Source organism: Galeopterus variegatus, unplaced genomic scaffold (genome assembly GCF_000696425.1).
Source record: "Galeopterus variegatus unplaced genomic scaffold, G_variegatus-3.0.2 Scaffold1681, whole genome shotgun sequence".
NCBI classification, from domain to species: Eukaryota; Metazoa; Chordata; class Mammalia; order Dermoptera; family Cynocephalidae; genus Galeopterus; species Galeopterus variegatus.
The window spans coordinates 19,282-42,684 of NW_007727792.1; the positions used below are offsets into that span (position 1 = coordinate 19,282).

The following is a 23,403-nucleotide window of genomic DNA, read 5'->3' on the forward strand; positions in this document are numbered from 1 at the left end:
ATAGGCCATTCCCCTCTAACAGCCTGTGTCCATAAAAGGGTAGGATTGATTTGCCTAAGATTTTAAGTTCTCTGTTATCTTTACCTGACATTTAAAAAATCCAGAATTCCAAAAAGATTAAATGTTTCTTTTCTTTTCTTTTCTTTTTTTTTTTGTCTTTTTCGTGACCGGTAAGGGGATCGCAACCCTTTGGTGTGGTGTCGCCCACACTGCACTCAGCCAGTGAGTGCACCAGCCATCCCTATATAGGATCCGAACCCACAGCAGGAGCGTCCCTGCGCTCCCAGTGCCGCACTCTCCCTAGTGCTCCACAGGGCCAGCCCCCCCAAAATTAAATGTTTGAAATGCTCTTATATCTCGACCTTAGTAAACATTAAGGTCAAAGAGACTCTCCTGGCAAGAGTGGTAAATACATAAGGAAAGAGAAGTTTGATTTGCTTTAAAGATTTAAAAGGGAATTAATATTTATTATTCCTACTGATAGGAAAATATACAAAAGAATAAAATTACTGGAATAATTATTTGTATGGTTATATGTAATATGGTATATTTCTATTTAATATATTTTTATGCCTGGAGTATTCTTCAGAAATAATACTAAAACAAAGTTAAACCTTAGTAGTTACTACCTTATATTTTTAAATGCATCAAATTATAAGGCTAAATTGTTAGACCTTTCCCTAAAATCAAAGATTTTTCTAATTGTTTTAAATTTTGTCACAGGAAGCAAGAAACAGAAGCCACATAGCAATCTGGACAGAAAATGAAGTTTACCTTGGATATACTAATCTTAGCTTTGTCAAAATAGTAACTACTACAGAAATGAGAAATCGTCTAAATATATCATCACTTGATACTCTGACTATACACAATGTTGAGTATACAGGACACCCTCTGGAACTTGCTGTGTTATTCAGTTATTGCACTACATGTACTGTCACCAAAACGATTTACATAGTGATATATAATGAAGATACAAGACAGCAGGTGTGCCAAGACTTCGAATTAGATGTCCCTATTAACAGCTTTTTAGTTCCACGTTTTATATTTTCAGCAATAACAGAATTAATACTATGGGATAAACACAGGATCTACTATTATTATAATAATTTCACCGATAACGGAGTTATACAAACACCTACAGGAAATGGAAATCTATCGATATTATCGAATGACAGCATTATTCATGATGTGTTTATGGGTGAGGGCATTCTCATTCTACTAAAATTATTCTAGATTCTTATGAAGATGTAACAATTTTAAATACACCAATATGTGGTGCTTTTAACAGCTAAAGATGCATTTTTTATCACCTAAAAATGAATATATTTTAAATTCACCTACCGTTAACTGTGATATCACATAGGAAAAATGGCAGACACAAGTTCCTTTTTTTGGTGGGCTCTTTGGCTCCACAGAGGCAGGCAGCCAGGCTCTAATGGCTCCGGACAGACTTCAGGGTTAACACTTTTTTGGTCTTCCTCTTACTTCACTAGCTACTTCTCCTCAGTCTCTTCTTTATCCTCATCTTCCCGATCTCTAAATGAAGAAGAATCTCTGAGTTTGATTTTCAGATACCCGAACCCTATTTATATTCAGTCGTTGCCATCGAGCTGTGACTCCTAGCCTGAACTTCATACTCCTGTTTCCAGCTGCCTGCTTGATACTTTCACTTGGATGACTACAAGGCACCTCACACTTAACATATCCAGAAGTGAACCTTTGATTCCCTCATCCCTACTCAGCCTGTTTCTTTCCTTGTCCTCCCCACTTAGTAGATAGCAATTCTTTTCTTCCAGTCTTTCAGGCCATAATTCTTAACCCCATCCTTGAATCCTCCTCTTTCACTTCCCACAATAAATTCATCCTCAAGTTCTGTTGGCTCTATATAAATCTAACCCCCTTTCACTGTTCCTACTCTAATCCAAGCTACTGTGCTCTCTAGAACACACATACAATACTTTTTTTATTTGGTCTACCTGTTTTCATCCTTGCTCTCCTATCCCCCATCAGATTAGAATCTATGTAGCAGCCAGAGCGAGCCTTTAAAAATATATACAAAATCATATTTTTTCTCTTCTTAAAACTCTCATTTGGCTTCTTATCTCACTCAGAATAAAATCCAAAATCTTTACCAGGGCCTGAAAAGCACTATGTGATCTGACTCCCAGACTCTGATGTCATCTCCTATCACTTCATTGCTCACTCACTGTGCCCTGGCCGCGGACTGGCCTTTTTACTGTTCCTTGAAGATATACTATTTTATACACTGATAATGTTTACCTTGATATCTACTTGGGTGTTATACTTAATTTAAGTTTAATTCCAAATACGGACTGGCCTTTTTACTGTTCCTTGAAGATATACTATTTTATACGCTGATAATGTTTACCTTGATATCTACTTGGGTGTTATACTTAATTTAAGTTTAATTCCAAATGTCATCTTATCATACAGCCCTTCCCTGACTCTTATCTAACCCACCCTCCTCTGTCCCTTACATTATTTTATTCACAGCACTCATCACCTAACAAATTATATGTGTACTTATTTATTAACTGAATCTTTAACCAGAAAACAAGCTCTGTGTTATATTTTCTGCTTTACCCACAGTCCCCAGGAAAGTACACAATAAGTAATTCTTTGAATAAGAGATTGAAAACGAAAGTTATTGTTCACCTACTATTTGCAAGGCACTCTGCAAGGGGTTGGAGATATCACAGTAGATTGGACACAATTCCCACCCTCCCAGAGTTTATCAAGTTGCATAGAATAAAGACAAACATGCAAATAAAGCAGTATGTTTAATTATATGATAGAGCCAATCAGAGGAACAAAAAAGAATTAAAAATAAACAAAACAGGACTGCATCAGTTATGAGACACCATCAAGCAAAATAACCTACACATGATTAGAGTACCCAGAAGCAGACAAAAGAAAAAAAGACCTAGAAAGCATATTTAATAAAATAATGGCTGAAAACTTTTGAAGTATTGAGAAAGATGACAGCATCCTGGTACAGGAAGCTCACAGGTCACCAATTAAATTCAATCCAATGAGTAATACCCCCAGGCACATCATAACCAAATTATCAGAAACTAAAGACAAAGAAAGAATACTGAAAGCAGCAAGAGAGAAAGAACATATATTCAATAAAGCCCCAAGATGACTTTCGGTGGATTTCTCAGAAGAAAACCTACAGGCCAGGAGAGAGTGGGATGATATATTAAAATGCTGAGGGAAAATCCTTTCAACCAAGAATTTTGTATCCAGCAAAACCAACCTTCAAATATGAAGAAATATAGACTTTGCTAAGCAAGTGAAAGCTAAGGGAATTCATCAACACTAGACCTGCCTTATAAGAAATGCTAAAAGGAGTTCTTCAGTCTGAAAGAAGGTGATGCAGAAGTGTAACAAGAACACACTTGAAGGTATAAAACTCACTATAAAGTAAGTTCACAAACAAATTCAGAATAGTTCAGTGCTGTAAGGGTGGTGAATATACCACATATGTCTTCAGTATGAAGACTAAAAGACAAACCTATTAAAGAAAATAACAAATACAACAACAGTAAAAGAAATAGGCAGTATTTTAAAATGTAACTTAAAAATGTGGGAAAAGTGGGGGAAGGCACTAAAACAGGAAAAAAAAAAGGAAAAAGGACCTTCAAAAAAAAAAAAAAACAGGAAAAAAGTAACAAAATGGAAGTAAGTCCCTATCTGTCAATAACCCAAATTGTAAATGAATTAAATCCCCCAATTAAAAGACACAGAGTGGCTGAATAGACTAACCAACAATATGATACCTACAAGAAACTTAACTACACCTATAAAGACACACCAACTGAAAGTGAAGGGATGGAAACAGATGTTTAATGTAATGGGAATCCAAAAAGAAAAGGAGTAGTTACATGTGTATCTGATAAAATAAACTTCAAGCCAAAGAAACTAAAAAAAGATAAAAGAAGGTCATTATATAATAAAGGGATCAACTCAAGAGGAAGATATAACAATTCTAAATATATATGCACCCAACACTGGAGCACCCAGATATATAAACAATATATTAAAAATATTATTAGACCTAATGGGAGAGCCAGACTTCAACACAATAATATTTGGGGACTTTAACACTCCACTTTCAGCAATGGACTGATTATCCAGACAGAAAATTAACAGGGAAACATCAGAGTTAATCCCTACCTTAGACCAATTGGCCCTAACAGACATTTATAGAGCATCCTATCCAACAGCAGCGGAATGCACAGTCTTCTCAGCAGCACATAGAACATTCTCTAGAATAGACCATATTCTAGGCCACAAAAGAAGTCTCAACAAATTCAAAAGAATTTAAATCATAACTGAATTGAAATCAGATGATAGTGGAATAAAACTAGAAATCAATAACCGTTGGAACATTGGAAGCTGTACAGATCCGTGGAAATTAACCAACATGCTCCTAAACAGTGAATCGGTTGTAGGAGAAGCTAAAAAGGAAATTAAAAAATTCCTGACACAAATGAAGAAAAATGCACAACATACCAGAACCTATGAAATACAGTAAAAGCAGTTCTAAGGTGGAAGTTTATAGCAATAAATGCCTACATCAAAAATATTAAAACTCCAAATAAAAAACCTAATCTTATACCTCAAGAAACTAGAAAAACAAGAACAAACCAAATTTAGAATTAGTAGGAGAGAAATAACAAAGATCAGAGAAGAAATAAATGAATTTGAGATTAAAAAGAGTACAAAGGATTAATGAAACAAACAGTTGGTTTTTCAAGAAGATAAAATTGGTAAACCTTTAGCTAGACTAATGAAGAAAAATGAGAAGACTGAAATAAAATCAGAAATGAAAATGGAGATATTACAACTGGTACCACAGAAATACAAAGGATCATAAGAGACTATTAGGAACAACTATTTGTGAACAAACTAGAAAACCTAGAAGAAATTGATAAATTCCTGCACATATGCAACTTGCTAAGATTGAATCATGATGAACTAGAAAACCTAAACAGACCAATAAGGAGTAATAAGATTAAAGTAGTAATAAAAAGTCTCCCAACAAAGAAAACCCCAGGACCAGATGGCTTTACTGTCAAATTATACTAAACATTTAAAGAAGAATTAATACCAATTCTTCTCAAACTCTTCCACAAAACTGAAGAGGAGGGAATACTTCCTAACTCATTCTATGAGGCCAACATTGACCTCATACCAACACCAGAAAAAGATACAACAACACAAAAGAAAACTACAGACCAACATCCCTAATGAACACAGATGCAAAGATCCTCAAAAATACTAGCAAACAGAATCCAACAACACGTTAAAAGAAAATTCACCATGATCAAGTGAGATTCATTCCAGGGTTGCAAGCATGGTTCAACATATGTAAATCAATAAATGTGATACAGCACATCAACAGAATAAAGGGAGAAAAAACGTATGTCATTTAAATAGATGTGGAAAAAGCATTTGATAATATCCCACACTCCTTCATGATAAAAACACTTAAGAAACTGGGTATAGAAGAAATGTACCTCAACACAATAAAGGCTATATATGACAAACTCACAGCTAATATCATACTGAATAGACAAAAATTAGAGTCTTTTCCTCTCAGATGTGGAGCAAGGCAAGGATATCTACTTCACCACTCTTATTCAACATAGCATTGGAAGTTCTAACCAGCACCACAAGGCAAGAGAAAGTCATAAAGGGCATCCAAATTGGAAATGAGGAAGTCAGACTATCCCTACTGAAAGTGACATGATCATACACATAGAAAACCCTAAATACTCCACCAAAAAATTACTAGGACTAATAAGTAAAGTCAGTAGAGTGGAAGGATACAAAACCAATACACAAAAATCAATAGCCTTCCTATATGCCAGTAATGGAATAGCTGAAGAAGAAATCAAGAAAGTAATCTCATTCACAATAGCTATCAAAAAAACCCAAAACAAAACCTAGGAGTGAATTTAACCAAGTATATGAAAGACATCTACAATGAAAAGTATAAAAACTTGGTGAAAAAAATTGAAGAGGACACAAATAAATGGAAAGATTATGCCATGTTCATGGGTTGGAAGAATTAACATAATCTAAATGTCCATATTACCTCTAATATCTAGGCAAGACAAAGATGCCCACTTTCCCCACTCTTTTTTAACATAGTACTGGAAGTTCTAGCCAGAGCAATGAGGCAAGAAAAACCATTAAAGGGCATCCCAATTAGAAAGGAGGAAGTCAAACTTTCCGTATTTGCAGATGACATGATCATATAAATAGAAAACTGTAAAGACCCCGCCAAAAAATTACCATACATATTAAGTGGCAGTATAAAAAATCAATAGCATTTCTATACACCAATAATGAAATATCTGAAAATGAAATCAAGAAAGTAGGTCCACATACAATAACTATCAAAAAAAGAAAAGAAATACTGAGAAGTAAATTTAACCAAAGAGGTGAAAGATCTCTATAGTAAAAACTATAAAATATTGGTAAAGAAATTGAAGAATACTCAAAAGAAAAGATAAGCTGTGTTGACAGGTTGATGGAATTAATATCATCAAAATGTCCATATTACCCAAAGCAATCTACAAATTGAACACAGAAATAGAAAAACAATCTTAAAATTTGTATGGAACCACAAAAGTTCCCACATAGCCAAAGCAATTTTGAACAAAAAGAAAAAAAGCCAGAGGCATCACACTACCTGAGTTAAAAATACACTGTTAAAAAAAAATTACTGTTTAAAATTTTTAATTTTAAAAAACCTGCAGTAACCAAAACAGAATGGTATTGGTATAAAAACAGACAGATAGACCAATAGAGAGCCCAGAAATAAATCCACACATTTACAGCCAACTGATTTTGATCCAGGTGCCGAGAATATACACTGGGGAAAGGACAACTTCTTCAATAAATGCTTTTGGGAAAACTGGATAGCCACACGTAGAAGATCAAAACTAGACCCCTATCTCTCACCACACACAAAAATCAACTCAAAATGGATTAAAGGCCTAAATTTAAGACCTGAAACTATGAAACTATTAGAAGAGAATATAGGGTAAATGCTACATGAAATGGGACTGTACAATGTTTTCTGAACAAGACTACAGAGGCACTTAAGCAAAAATAAACAAATGGGACTACATCAAACTAAAAAGCTTCTGCACAGCAAAGAGCACAATCAACAAAATAAGAGACAACCTACAGAGTGAGAGAAAGTATTTGCAAACTATGCAACTGACAAGGGGCTAATATCCAAAATATGTAAGGAACTCAAACAACTCAACAGCAAAAATCCCAAATAACCCAGTTAAAAAATGGGCAAGGGAACTAAACATAACATTTCTCAAAAGAGGATATACAAATAGACAGCAGGCACATGAAAAACTGCTCAACATCACGACTCATTGGGAAAATGCAAACTAAAACCACAATGAGATCTCTCACCCCTGTTAGAATGATTATTATCAAAAAGACAGGAAATAACAAATGCTGGTGAGGAGGCAAAAAAAAAGGGAACTCTCTACATTGCTGATGGGAAGGGAAATTGGTACAGCCATTGTGGAAAACACTATGGAGGTTCCTCAGAGAACTGGAAATTGAACTACCATATGACCTAGCTATGTTACTATGGATATATACCCAAAGGAAATGAAATCAGTGTATTAAAGAGACTTACACTCCTATGTTTCTTGCAGCACTATTCAGAATAGCCAGAAAATGGAAGCAACCTAAATGTGCATCAAAGGATGATTGAATTTTATCGGCACCGCACTCTCCCCAGTGAGCCACAGGGCCGGCCCGGATGATTGAATTTTAAAATGTGATCTGTATACACAAGGAAATACTATTCAGCTATTTGAAAATGAAATATGTAATTTGCAGCATCATGGATGAAACAGGGCCATCATGTTAAGTGAAGTAAGCCTGGAACAGAAAGATAAATACTATAGATCTCACTCATATGTGGAAGCTAAAAAAGAAAAAGAAAAACAGTTTTCATAAAAGTAGAAGGTAGAATAATGGTTACCAGAGGCTGAGAAGGGAAGGCGGGGGGCAGGGGGTGGTGGTGGAAAGAGGTGGGTTAAGGAGCACAAAGTTACAGTAGATAGAAAGAATAAGTTCTGGTGTTCTAGGTAACTAGAGCTAATAATATGAGAGGACTTCAAAATGTTCGTGGAAAAAATGAAACTAAAAGATAAAAATTAAAAGTGTAAACTTTGTATTTCAACATAAACTAGAAAGAAAAGTTCTGGTGTTCTAGGTAACTAGAGCTAATAATATGAGAGGACTTCAAAATGTTCATGGAAAAAATGAAACTAAAAGATAAAAATTAAAAGTGTAAACTTTGTATTTCAACATAAACTCCATCAAGTTTAAGACACTTTTGTAAGTGATGCTACCAGCCATTTATTTCATCCCTAAGAACTGAGGGTCTTGGGAATTTACCATGTCAATATAGTCTTTTTTTGCATTACTAACTGAGGAAAAATGGGTTCCTTTTAAAGATATTTTTTGAGACTAGGGAACAAAAAGAAGTCAGAAAGAGCCAAGTCAGGACTGTAAGGTGGATGCCTAATGATTTCCCATCAAAACTCTCACAAAATTGCCCTTATTTGATGAGAGGAATGAGCAGGAACATTGTCATGGTGGAGAAGGACTCTCTGGTGAAGCTTTCTCAGGCATTTTTCTGATAAAGTGTTGGTTAACTTTCTCCAAAAACTCTCATAATAAGCAGATGTTATTTTTGACCCTCCAGAAAGTCAACAAGCAAAATATCTTGAGCATCTCCCATAATTTTTGCCATAACTTCTGCTGTTGACTAGTCTGCTTTTGCTTTGAACTGGACCACTTCCACCTCTTGGTAGCAGCTTTGATTGTGCTTTGTCCTCAGGACTGTACCAGTAAAGCCATGTTTCATCTCCTGTTACAATTCTTCAAAGAAATGCTTCAGGATCTGGATCCCATTTGTTTAAAATTTCCATTGAAAATTCTGCTCTTTTCTGCAGCTGATCTGGGCTTAACAGTTTTGGCACCCATCAACTGGAACATTTGCTCAATTGTAATTTTTCAGTCCGAATTGTGTCAGCTGAACCAGTTGAGATGTCCATGGTGTTGTGAGATGTCCATGGTGTTGTAAGATGTTCATGGTGTTGGCTGTTGTTTCTGCTATTAATCGTCAGTGTTTTTCATTTAGGGCATGAACAAGATTACTGTTTGCCTCAAAAATTGGTGTGAATGGTCTGTGACTGTGGGCTTTATCTTCAACATCATCTCCTCCCTTCTTAAAATGGGTTATCCATTTGTAAATGCTGATTGGAAAAGAGAGCATTGTCCCCATAAATTTTTCATAAACCATTGATGACCTTATCATTCTTTCACCCAAGCTTCACCATAAATATTATGTTCGTCTTGTTTCAATTTTAGCGGAATTCATGTTGCTCTTAACAGTGGCTCTTTTCAAACTGATGGTATCCTTCTTAGTGCCTCAAACTAGATCTGTTCAGAGATGTTATAACAAATTAGTACAAGTTTATTTTGGTGCAAAAAAGTTTGAAATTCATGCATAGTCTTTTCATAATATGCATTTTCCAGGAAGTTTTGAAGACCACTCATATTACATTGTATATTTCTAAGTAGCTAGAAAAGAGGGTCTTGACCATAATCACCACACACACACACAAAAGATAAATGTTTAGGTGATAGATAAGCTACCTACCCTAAATGAATAATTGTACAATGTATGCATATATTGAAACAACACACTGTATTCCACAAGTATGTAGAATTTTTTACAAAGAGTTTTAAGCAAGAGAGAAGCAGGATATTTGTGTTTTTAAAAGACAATGGACTACAGTGATAAGAAGGTAATTTTACAATAATAAATTGTGGATAGATTTTAGAAGACCTTAAATACCAATCTGAATGTTGTACTGAAGGCCATTCAGAAGCAATAAAAACTTTAAACAATTCATAAGTGTATGAGGTATGAAGTTAAAGGCCCTCATGTTTCACCACGCCCATTTCTCAAATAATCCACTATTAGCGAGCTCCTGTGAATTTGCCTGGGCTTTAAAAACCAAATACAAAAATATAATGGGCATATTTTCCAAACAAAATATTTAATACATAAAAAATGAACGCCATTTTAACTGCTGTGTAAAGTTCCACTGTCTGTGTACGGTATTGTTTCACTAATAGGGGTGTAAGTAGATATTTAGTTAGATATTAGGCCTCAGTTCTTTTGCTGTTACAAATAATGCTGCAGAAGATATCAGTACACACACACATACACACTTACACAAGTATTTCTGTAATACAAATTTCCAGATATAGAATTCCTGAATCACAGGTTATGAATATTTTAGAAGTTGGTAAGTCCTTCCCAATTGTCCTCCAATAGAGTTTGTCACAGTCTAAACTCCCCCCAAAGTACTTGAAAATTTATATTTTTATATAATCTGCTTACAAATATTTACAAATTGTGTGAAGAAAAATGTGTGACTCTCATTTTATTACACATATCTTTTATAATTAGATGTTATGTCTAGTTTCATATGTTTACTGGCCAAATTCTTCTGTGCATTGTCTATTCATACTGTTTATAGATATTTTTGCATTTAATTATATCGATATGTTCTTACTTTATAATGTAGAGTGGCCATATATCTCTGACATGTATTGCAAATATTTTCTCTAGCGTGTAATTTCCTGTTCCTTTCTGGAGGGAGTTTGATATTTAGATATTAAAGATACGATTCTATTGTATTTTTATGCATTCACTTTTGTTAATATTTTTATTTGCTACTTCTGATGTAATGCCATAATTTGAAAGGTCTTTCCAATTATAAAAATACTACCATTATTTTTATAATTCTAATTTTTATATTTTGGTATTTAATTCATCTAGAATTATGTTTAGTATGAGTTAAGAATCTTATTTTATTTTTTCCAGTGAAAGCTGATGTTGCCATCAAATCATTCTTTCATTAAGAAAACCCTTCCCATTAATCTGAAATGCTACCTTTATTATATATTTATTCCTGACAGTAATCAGATTCTGTTTCTAAGCCATTCTTTTCAACTCATCTGCCTGCACTAGCTCTATATTGCTTCGATCACTACAGCCTTAACTACCTAATACACTATGTAATCTATTAATTTTCGTATTTACTGGCTGCCTTCTCTGCTGGAATGTAAGATCCACAAGAGAAGGTTGTTTCTTTTTTGACTCATCTGCCCGCACTAGCTCTATATTGCTTCGATCACTACAGCCTTAACTACCTAATACACTATGTAATCTATTAATTTTCATATTTACTGGCTGCCTTCTCTGCTGGAATGTAAGATCCACAAGAGAAGGTTGTTTCTTTTTTTCACCAATATATGCCTTCCAAGGACCTAGAACAGTAGGGAGCCATAGAAGGCATTCAATAAATATTTGTTGAATAGATGGCTGCGTACTTACAATATTCGGTCTTCCGAAACAGGAGTGTTGTATCTCATCATTATTTTTATTTTCTCTAATTGGTCTATTCAAAGATTTCAGCTCTTTCTGAGTCATTTTTAGAAGTTTGTATTTACCTAGGAAATTGTTCATTTTCTCTAGGTTTTCTAATTTACTGGCAAAAGTTTCTCATTCTAACTTTTAAATTTCTTATGTACCTGTAATTATATTCTCATTCTCGTTTATAATATTGTTGGCATCCCATCCCCTTGTTAGTTTGGCTTACAAGAAATTGCTTATTTTTTAGGTTTTGTTTTTGTTTATCTTGTCTTTTAAAAAGAATGCTTGATTTTAGTTATCAAGTCTACTTTCTTTTTTATTTAATTCCTTAATTTCTGCTTTTGTCATTATTGATTCTTCACTTCTGCATTCTTTTCGTAAATTTGACAGTCTGTCACTCACCTGCATCTTAAGTTAAGTGATTAGTTCATTTATTTCCAGTCTGCATCTTAAGTTAAATGATTAGTTCATTTATTTCCAGTCTTTCTTGTTTTCTAAGCATTTAAAACTATAAACAAGCATGAGGCTATAAATTTTTCTCTGTATGGTTTTAGCTGCATCCCATGAGATTTTATATATAGTGTTTTTATTGTCATTATTTTATGAGTTATGCTTAAATTTATCTTAACTTCATACTTAACCCAGAGATTATTTGATAATGTTTTTCATCAGCAAAAGAGAGGGTGCTATGGAAGTATATAGGAGGAGTATCTAATCCAGATTTATGGGATCAGAAAACTAGGTGTGGAAGAGATGACTTCTAAACTGAAACCAGGGGGATAGTGTGTGTGTGTGTGTGTGTGTGTGTGTGTGTGTGTGTGTGTGTGTGTGTGTGAAAAATGAGGTCACTAGTTGGGATAGGGGATTAAGTTAGCATTCCAAACTGAGAATACAGCATGTGCAAAAACTTGGAGGTGGGAGAGAACGTGGCAAGTCTGTGGAACTGAAATTAGTTCAGTATGATGAGATAATAAATTGTGAGACACAAAGTGGCTAGAGGTAAACCTGGCTAAAGAAAAGAGGGACCTTCTTGTGAAGCAATTTGGACATTATATATAATCCAAAAACAATATATTGTTTTGCTTGTGAGGTTTTATATTTTATATATCATCATATTGTTGGTATCCTGTAATTTTTTCATTCAACATAGAGATATATTTTATTATGTCATCCATCAACGTGTATCTCCCTTTCCACCCTGCATTTTTTTAACCTAGTTTCATCTAACATCTTTTTTGCAAGGGGGGAGGGCTGTGGGTTTTTTTATTATTATTACTGAAACATAATTGATTGTACATATCTGTGGGATACAGCATTGAATATCATACCTGTGTGCAATATGTGATGTCCAAATCAGGGTAATTAGTATATTCAACTTTACACATTTTAATTATTTTTGCAGCCCTTTACCAATTTCTCACGAACCCCACATCCACCTCCCCCTTTCCCATCTCTGTTGGCCTCAGTTCCATTCTACTCCCTTGGAAAGTTCAACGAGTTATTGTGATTTTCGTATCTTTCCTTCTTTCTTATTTATTTGTTTGTTTGTTTGTTTGTTTGTTTATTAGCTCCTCTTATGAGTGAAGGCATGTGTTATTTTTCTTTGCCTGGCTTATTTCACTTAACATAATTTTGTCTAAGTTCATGCATGTTGCTATGAATGGCAGAATTTCATTCGTTTTTATGGTAGAGTAGTATTCCATTGTGTATATATACCACGTTTTCCTTATCCAGTTGTCCATCAATAGATATTTAAGTTGGTTCCACCTATTGGCTGTTTTAAATAGAGCTGCAATAAACACGGCAGTGCAGATATCCCTTCAACATGATGATTTCCATTCCTGTGGGGATACACCCAGCAGGGGGATTGCTGGACTGTATGGCAGTTCTCTGTAGTTGTTTGAGAACCTCCATACTGTTTCCGTAATAGACTGAACTAATTTACAGTCCCACCAACAGTGTAGGAGAGTTCCCCTTTCTCTGAATCCTCACCAGCACTTGTTATTTTCTGTCTTTTTGATCATAGCCAGTCTAACTGGAGTGAGATGATATCTCATTGTGATTTTCATTTACATTTCTCTGATGCTTAGTGATGTTGAGCATTTTTTATATGTCTGTTGGCCATTTATATTTCTACCTTTGAGAAATGACTCTTCAGCTCCATTGCCCATTTTTTAATCAGGTTACTTGCTTTTTTACTGTTAAGTTGTTTAAGTTCTTTGTATATTCTGGATATTAATACCTTGTTGGATGAATAGTTTGCAAATATTTCCTCCATTCTTTAGGTTGTCATTTTGCTCTGTTAATTGTTTCTTTTGCTGTGCAAAAGCATTTTAGTTTGACATAATCCCATTTGTTTGTTTTTTCTTTTATTGCCTGTGCTTTTGGGGTCTTATTCTTAAAGTCTTTACCAAGTCCTACTTCTGAAGTGTTCCCCCTATGTTTTCTTTTAGTAGTTTTGTACTTTCAGGTCTTATAGTTAAGTCTTTAGTCCACTTTCAGTTGATTTTGGTATATGGTGATAGGTATCGGTTTAGTTTCATTGTTCTACATGAGTGTCCAAGTATCCCAGCACCATTTACCGAAGAAGCAGTCTTTTCCCCAATGTATATTCTTATTGCCTTTGTCAAAGATCAGTTGGCTATAAGTATGTGGGTTGATTTCTGGGTTATTTATTCTGTTCTATTTGTCCAAGTGTTTGTTTTTATGCCAGTACCATGCCATTTTTGTTACTACAGTTTTGTAATATAATTTGAAATCAGGTCGCATTATGCCTCTGGTTTTTTTGTTGCTGTACAAGATTGCTTTGGCTATTCAGGTCTTTTGTGTTTTTATGCCAGTACCATGCCATTTTTGTTACTACAGTTTTGTAATATAATTTGAAATCAGGTAGCATTATGCCTCTGGTTTTTTTGTTGCTGTACAAGATTGCTTTGGCTATTCAGGTCTTTTGTTGTTCCATATAAATGTTAGGATTGATTTTTCTATTTCTGTGAAGACTGTCATTGGTATTTTGATGGGGATTGCATTGAATCTGTAGATTGCTTTGGGTAGTATGGCCATTTTTATAATGTTAATTTATCCAATACAAGAGCATGGAATGTCTTTCCATCTTTTTGTGTCCTCTTTAATTTCTTTCAGCAGTGATTTGTAGTTTTCTCCCCTTCCACCCTGTGATCTACTGCATATATTTCTGATTAGGTAAGTTTGATTAGAATATAATTTATGGTAATTTGTAAAAATGTTACTGATTTATTCAGATTCCAAATGTAAGATGGACAAGCACAACACAGTCTGAACCTCCCTGACTCTATGAATTCACCTTCCTCCTTCCAGCCCATCCTAGGCGTTGTCTTTTAAAAATTAAAGAAGGTATACCCCTAGAGGCTATACATAATGTCATTTCTTGAAAGAAAGCTATGAAATCGACTAGTCAAACTGTTCATTTTACAGATATAGCAACAGAACCAAAGAGATTAAGAGACTTAGACTCCATGACCTGCTATGATTTAGGCAGAATATTCTATTAAGGGTAGAGAATTGATTACTATCTACTATAAGTGAAGCTGCAATGGTGGGCAATGCATTATACCAGTCCCACCCACCCCCTGCTCCCATTTCTCCATCTCAATTGTATTAGTCTGGTAGGGCTGCCATAAAAAAGATACCGTAGACTGGGTGGTTTAAACAACAGAAATTTATTTTCTAACATTTCTGAAGGTACTTTCAGGATTAGTTTCTGATGAGGCCTCTACTCCTGGCTATTAGATGGCCGCCTTCTCACTGTGTCCTGACATGGTCTTTCTTCTCTGTGTGCCCAGAGGCAGAGATCCCTGGTGTCTCTCCCTCTTCTTATAAGGATACTAGTCCTATCAGATTAGAGCCTCACACTTATGAACTCATTTAACCTTAATTACTTCCTTAAATGTCCTATCTCCAAAAACAGCCAACATACGAATTTGAGAGGGATACAATTCAGTCCATAACACAACACTTCCTAATACTACTATTCCTGTCGTTCTCAACCTTATTATCTCTTAATACACTAATTCCAGATCTTTTTTCTTATGTAAATGATATGATGTATAGAAGTGATATGGTAAATATAAGGAGAAAATGTATTCAGGAAGAAACTGAATACAATGAAGGGGCAAAGAAGTTCTCCAATATAATGTAATGCTACAGGTTTATGCCTGCATACTCTAATTTTCTCATATAATATAAATACTCAGTTATTATAAAACAAATGATCTTGGTTAAAAATACGCTTAAATAAAATAGCATGGTTTATTGTAACTTAGAATAACACAAACTAATGAAAAAAGACAAAAAGGAAAAAAGAAAAAAAAAAAAACTCATTGTCAGTTATATTGTTCACTTTCTGTTTTCTTTTTCTTTTTGTAAAAAAAAGACAAAAAGGAAAAAAGAAAAAAAAAAAAAACTCATTGTCAGTTATATTGTTCACTTTCTGTTTTCTTTTTCTTTTTGTAATGCATGGCTTTTCTATAAACTTTTGTTATCGATTGTAGTGTAACAAACTACCTCAAAACCTAATGTCTTCAAACAACAATCAGTTCTGTGGTTCAGCAATGTGGGTTCTGAGTGGCTGCACCATTCCGCGGGTTTCACCTGGGTTGATTCATGTGGCTGTGGTCATCTTGTGGTTCATCAAGGTGGGTGATCTAACATGGCCTCATTCACATGTCAGGTGGTTGGTGCTAACATTGACTTGTTAGTCTAAGAAGCCTCAGCTGGAACACTTGTCTCTGTTCCCTATGTCCTCTTATCCTCCAGGCTAGACCTGGCTTCTTCCCATGGGAATCTCAGGGAAGTGTTCCAAGATGATGACAGCAAAAGCTACAACCTCTTGAGGCCCAGGTTTGGCCACATTCTACAGGTCAAAGCAAGTCACAAGGCCAGACCTAATTCACAGGATGAGGAAACAGACTCTATCTCTTATGGAGAAATAGCAAAGTCATACTGTAAAGGGACATGCATACAGAAATGGGAGAAATTATTGCAGCCGTCTTTGCAAACCATCTACCATAATAGGTGTAAATATACAGTATGTATTATTTTGTATATTGCTTTTCCAATTAATATTATAACATGAACATTTTACATGTTACTTCAATTTCTTCTCAAACACTGTGTAACCCAAATGGCATTTTCTATCCCCAACCTCCCCTTTCTAGTCTCAGCTTTCTTAAGCGTATGTAATAGTGGACCTCTTATCTGAAACAATGGAATGGAGGTGTTCAGTTAATTCCAAAGTCAGTTAAAGCAGAGAATCATAAACAGTGAAACTGATATGTGTGAAACATTTTACTTTAACTTAAATAAATGAATTTACATTCATTAGTCCATCTTTTAATATAGAGCCAGAGCCTTTTCTTCAGAAAAATTCCACTTGTTGTAGTTCCTCACCTTCTTTCTTATATAACCTTACTCAATGCATAATCTCTGAGTTCCTATTTCAGTGTCTTTATGATAAAAAAATCACTTAAAGACACTAGCAAAGCAACCAAAGTTTTAGATTTTTATAATTTTTTCCATTCTTTTACTGTTAGTTTGCTCATACCTAATTCAGCAATTTCTTCAGAGACTTGCTTTATCAAAATTTGCCAGAAAAATCAACTTTGTTGTCAGGGAAACAGTAAGTCAACTTTCATTTAGTGCTCATTTCATCAATCCATAATACTATATTTAATTACTTAATTACAACAACAACAACAATAATAATAATATAATCTGGCATAAACACGTTTGGAAAGAAAGCTGATTTAGATTTATATACAGTCTCATGGATAGATCTTAAAATATAGTGTTGAGTGAAAAATATAAGAAACTATTTGAAATCTATCTTTGTTTGTTTGGGCTTCTATAACAAAAATAGCTTAAACTAGATGGCTTATAATAAAAGAAATTTATTACTCACAGTTCTGGAGGCTGGGAAGTCTAAGATCAGGTGCCAGCAGATTTGGTGTCTGGTAAGGACCTGCTTTGTCATAGACAATATCTTTTTGCTCTGTCCTCACATGGTAGAAGAGGCAAGGCAGCCCTCTGGGGCCTCTTTTATAAGGGTACTAGTCCCATTTATGAGGGTCTTCCCTCATGATCTAATCACCTCCCAAAGGTTCCACCTCCTAATTCTATCATATTGGTGATTAGGTTTCAACAGATGAAATTTGAGGGGACGCAAACATTCAGACCATTGCACTAACATATAATAACATTTATGGATATTAGAGAAACATACACACAAATCGCAAACAAACAAAAAAGCATTATACGTTTTACAAGAATACAAAGAGACCCAAAGACATATATCAGACAACTGTGCTTTTGATATACGTTATGAATGCCTACTATGCGGGAAGAAAATGGAGAGAGAAGATACAGGGAAAAGTGAAATACGATAAAATGAGACTGTATTGATTGTGTGCCTAGAAACAAGGGATATATTAATCTAGTGATTTCTTTCCAAGAATTGGATGTATAATGTATGTTAGTCCATTTGTAATTCAGCCCCTCAAAATGCTAGTTACCCATCAAAATAAATGACAAGTGACAATGAAACATCAAATTTTGCATTTTTAATAAAATTCTGGCTCTATCATTTGCTACCCAATGACATTGAGCAAATTTTTAAAATCTCTCTGTGCCTTAGTTCTCTTATCTGTAAATTGGGTGTAATAGTAATAATAATAGTACCTACCTCATAAGGTTCTTATGAGAATTAAATGTGTTAATATAAAATCTCTCTGTGCCTTAGTTCTCTTATCTGTAAATTGGGTATAATAGTAATAATAATAGTACCTACCTCATAAGGTTCTTATGAGAATTAAATGTGTTAATATATGTAAAGGACTTAGAAAAGCACCTGGCACACAGTAAGCACTGTATGTATGCATCACTACAACTACAACCACTATTACCACTACTACTACTACTGGTGAATTACAGTGTTATTAGTACATCACCCTGCTTATATCCTGCAGATCAGGTCATTGTAACTTCACAGAGAAATTATTGTCTAGTATGATGTCTAGCATCACATCTAATCATTCTTTTTTTTTAAAAAAGTATTACACTCATATAAAAAGTGGATTAAATATGTATAATTTAACAAACTATTATAAACAAAACACTCATGTTAATCACCATTCAAGTCAAAAAAAAATAAAACATTACAAGCATCCAAAGTCCCCCTTGTGCCTTCCCTGATCATAATCTTCTCCCTCTTCCAAAAGCTAAACACTAGTCTGACTTTTTTGGTAATAATTTCCCTGCTTTTCTTAGATTCATCATCTCCATATGTATCTCTAAACAAAGTAGCTTACCTTTGTTTATTTTTGAACATAATATGAATGAAATCATTGCATATATATATGTACACACATGCATACATAAATATATAAATGTAGATAATTGTGTCTTGCTTTTTTCATTGAATATCATGCATGTGACAACCCATATCATTTAGCGTAGCTGTAATTTATTCATGCTCACTGCTTTATAGTATTCCTCTGTGTGAATGTAAAATTCTTATCCATTTTATTGTTGGTGAATATCAGGTTGTTTCTATTTGGGGAGCTATTCTGAATAGTGCTACAATGAATATTTTAGTATATACCTCCTAATAAACATATGTAAATATTTCCATCAAGTAGAATTACTAACTTTTACATGAGATTCTTGGTGAGGCTGTAAACTCAACTTACATTATAATTCTGCAACACTTTATTATGAAAAATTTCAAATATATAGAAAAGTTGGCAGCATTTTACATTTAACACCTGTATGTCCACTTCCTAGATTCTGCACTGACATTTTACTGTACTTGCTTTATTACATATCCATGCATCTATCCACCCACCAATCTTCCTCCTATGCATTTCAAAGTAAATCCCAGGCATCAGCAAACTTCACCTAGTATTTCTAGGTATACTAACTAGAATTCAATATTTGTTGAGTTTTTTTCCTTTTAAGTTATATATACATATAGTTATATGCACAGAAGTTATGCGTACATTCACTGGTTAGACAAATGCCTGAGTGTCCCGACCCCCTATCAAGAAAGAGCATGTTATCAACCCATGTTTTTTCTTATGCCTTCCCAATCAATCCCTGTCCCCATCACCTGGAAGCAACCACTCTTGATTATTTTTTACAACATAGATTAGTTTTGCCTTTCTAGAACTCCATGTAAATGAAATCATACAATGTAAGGCTTTTATAACTCAGCATATTTTTGAGATTCATCCATGTTACTCTATCAGCATTTCATCTCCTTTCATTGCTGAGTAATATTGCATTTTAATGAATATGCCACATTTTATTTATCCACCCTCCTTCTGCTAGATACCTGGTTCTTTGCTGTTTGATGTTATTATGAAAAGAGATGCAGCGTATGGCCTTCCACAAGTCTTTTTATGGTCATGTGTTCCTGTTCTTCTTGAATAAATACTCAGTAGAGCAATTGCTAGTCATAGAGCAGAAGGTTTACTTTTATAAAAAACTGCTGGACACTTTTCCAAAGGGATTATACCATTTTTAACTCCCGCCACCAATGGACATGAATACTTCTTGTTCTACCTACTTAAAAGCACTCAGTGTTCAGTCTTTTTAATTTTAGCTGTTTTGGTGATGTGTGGTGATATTTCATTGTGGTTTTAATTTGCATTTTCCTGATGATTAATGATATTGAGCACTTTTTCATGTGTTTACTTATTCTTATATCTTCTTTTGTGCAGCATTTATTCAAATCTTTCACATTTTTTACTAGGATGTTTATCTTTTCGTTATTCAGTTTAGGAGTTCTTTATATATCCTGGGAGATATATGTTTTGTGAATATTTTCTCACAATTTATGTTTGCCTATTCATTTTCTTGATGCTGACTTAATAAGTAGAAGTTTTTAACTTTGATAAAGATTTTTCATGCATGGTTATTGCTTTTTGTGTTCTAAGAAAGTTTTGCCTATCCCTAAGTCACAAAAATGCTCTTCTATCATGTCTTCTCGATGCTTTATAGTTTTAACTTTACATTTAGGTTCCACAATCTATCTTGAATTAATTTTTGTGTATGGTGACTTTTGATCCAGTAAAGATTGTTATTTTCCGTTTGAATATTCAATTATTTCAGCGTTTTTTGAAAAGGTTTTCTTTCCTTCATAGATTACTTTGGCATCTTTATTGAAACTCCAATGTTCATACAAGTGTGGGCCAATTTCTGGGTTCTCTATTCTGTTCCATTGATCTATTTGCCGATCCTTACACTAGTCTCCATGCACACAAAGAGGTCATGTGAGTGCACTGTGAGATGGCAGCCCCTGTACACCAAGAGAGGAGGCCTCTGTATGAAACCTGCCTTATCGGTACCTTGATCTTGTACTTCCTAGCCTCCAGACTGTGAGGAAATAAATTTCTGTTGTTTCAGCCACCCATCCTATGTTATTTCGTTATGGTAGCCCCAGTAGACTAATATACTTGCCAATAACTGGTATAGACAGTCTTTAATATTTTCCCAACCAATGTGTGTGAATTATATGAGGGTACTTCAAAAAGTTCATGGAAAGATTCATGTAATCTTTTTTTTTTTTCCTTTTTGTCTTTTTTCATGTCCGGCAACAGATCGCAACCCTTGGTGTCGCGCCCGCACCTCGCTCAGCCAGTGAGCGGGAACCGGTCTGTATGTGGGATCCGAACCCTCGGCGGGAGCGCCGCCACACTCCCAAGTGGCGCACTGTAGCAGTGCGCCACCGGGCCAGCCCGATGTAATCTTTGAATTCTATTTTTCCACAAACTTTTTGAAGTACCCTCATATTTATTTCCTATTTCCTTTTTTTAATGAATCTGAAAAACTTTTAATATACTTTTTGGCTATTTGAATTCTCACTTCTATGAAATACAAATCTTTCTCACTTTTTCGATTTGGTTGTATGCCTTTTTTTCTCTCTCTCTCTCTCTTTTTTTTTTTTTTTCCTTTTTTTCTTAGTCTAGATAAAGGTTTGCAAATTTTGTTGATCTTTTTAAAGAAGCAACTTTTGGTTTTGTTGATTTTCTCTATTGTTTTTTAATTCCCTATTTCATATATTTCTGTTGTAATCTTTGTTATTTCCTACCTACATTTGCTTTTGGTTTACTTTGCTCTTCTTTTTCTATTTTCTTAAGATAGAAGTTTGCATTACTGATTTGAGATTTTTCTTATTTCTATATTTTTTTCCAATTTTTATTTTATTTTGTCAATATACAACGTGGTTATTGTGGCCCATTACTGAAACCTCCATCTCTCTGCTCTCTCCCCCCTCCCTCACAACAACCTCATATCTGTTTGCTTGTTGTATCAATGTCAAGGAATTGTAATTGTTCTGTCTTCTTCCCTCCCTCTCCCCCGGTTTTTTTGTATATTTATTTATTTATTTTTAGCTCCCACAAATAAGTGAGAACATGTGATATTTCTCTTTCTGTTCCTGACTTGTTTCCCTTAATATAATTCTCTCTAGGTCCTCTCCATACCATTTCCCATAAAGGCTTCACCTTTTTGCAGTCCCACAATAATGTATGAGAGTTCCTTTTTCTCCGCCACCTCGCCAGCATTTATTCTTCATAGACTTTTGGATATTAGCCATCCTAACTGGGGTGAGATGGTATCTCAGTGTGGTTTTGATTTGTATTTCCCAAATGCTGAGAGATGTTGAGCATGTTTTTCATGTGTCTGTTGGCCATTCGTATATCTTCCTTTTAGAAATGCCTATTTAGCTCTTTTGCCCATTTTTTAATTGGGTTGTTTGTTTTTTTCTTGTAAAGTTATTTCAGTTCCTTGTATATTCTGGATATTAATCCTTTGTCAGATGTATCTTTTGCAAATATTTTCTCCCACTCTGTTGGTTGTCTTTTAACTCTGTTAATTGTTTCTTTTGCTGTGCAGATGCTTTTTAGTTTGTTATAATCCCATTAGTTTATTTACTTATTTTGGTTGCCTGGGCTTTTGAGGTCGTATTCATGAAGTCTGTGTTCAGTCCTACTTCCTGAAGTGTTTCTCCTATGTTTTCTTTAAGAAGTTTTATTGTTTGGGGGTGTATATTTAATTCTTTAATCCATTTTGAGTTGATTTTAGTATATGATGAGAAGTATGGGTCGAGTTTCATTCTCCTGCATATGGATATCCAGTTATTCCAGCACAATTTGTTGAAGAGGCAGTCTCTTCCCCAGTGTATAAGCTTGGTGCCTTTGTCAAAGATCAGATGGCTGTAGGTGTGTGGGTTGATTTCTGGATTCTCTATTCTATTCCATTGATCAGTGTGTCTGTTTTTATGCCAGTTTCATGCTGTTTTGGTTACTATAGCTTTGTAGTATAGTTTAAAGTCAGGTAGTGTTATGCCTCCAGCTTTATTATTTTTTTGCTTAGCATTGCTTTGGCTATGCATGGTCTTTTGTTATTCCATATATATGTCTGGATAGTTTTTTCCGTGTCTGAGAAAAACGTCATTGGAATTTTGATGGAGATTGCATTGAATTTGTATATCACTTTGAGTACTATGGACATTTTCACAATGTTGATTCTTCCAATCCAAGAGCATGGCCCCCTTAGTACTGCTTTTGCAGGATCCCACAGGTTTTGGTATGATGTATCATTATTTTCATTAGTTTCAATAAATTTTTTGATTTCCTGTTTGATTTCTTTGTGGACCCATGTGTCATTAAGTTGAATACTGTTTAATTTCCATGTGTTCGTATAGTTCCCAGGATTTCGTTTGATATTGATATCTAATTTTAATCTATTGTGGTCTGAAAAAATACATGGGATAATTCCAATTTTTTTGAGTTTGTTGAGACTTGATTTGTGACCTAACATGTGACTTATCC

At 34.5% G+C, this 23,403-nt stretch overlaps 1 protein-coding gene across 1 annotated transcript in view; it reads left to right on the forward strand.

Moving 5' to 3' along the window:
• Nucleotides 1-723: 723 nt before the first annotated feature.
• Nucleotides 724-23,403, forward strand: part of LOC103595108 (chromosome unknown open reading frame, human C1orf101) — a gene marked incomplete at its 5' end in the record, with an annotated part of 74,801 nt that continues 52,121 nt past the window's right edge. The window contains 2 exons of the mRNA XM_008578423.1: nucleotides 724-1,201; nucleotides 17,104-17,189. Of these exons, the coding sequence (XP_008576645.1) occupies nucleotides 724-1,201; nucleotides 17,104-17,189 (564 nt within the window). The remainder of the gene's footprint in view (nucleotides 1,202-17,103; nucleotides 17,190-23,403) is intronic.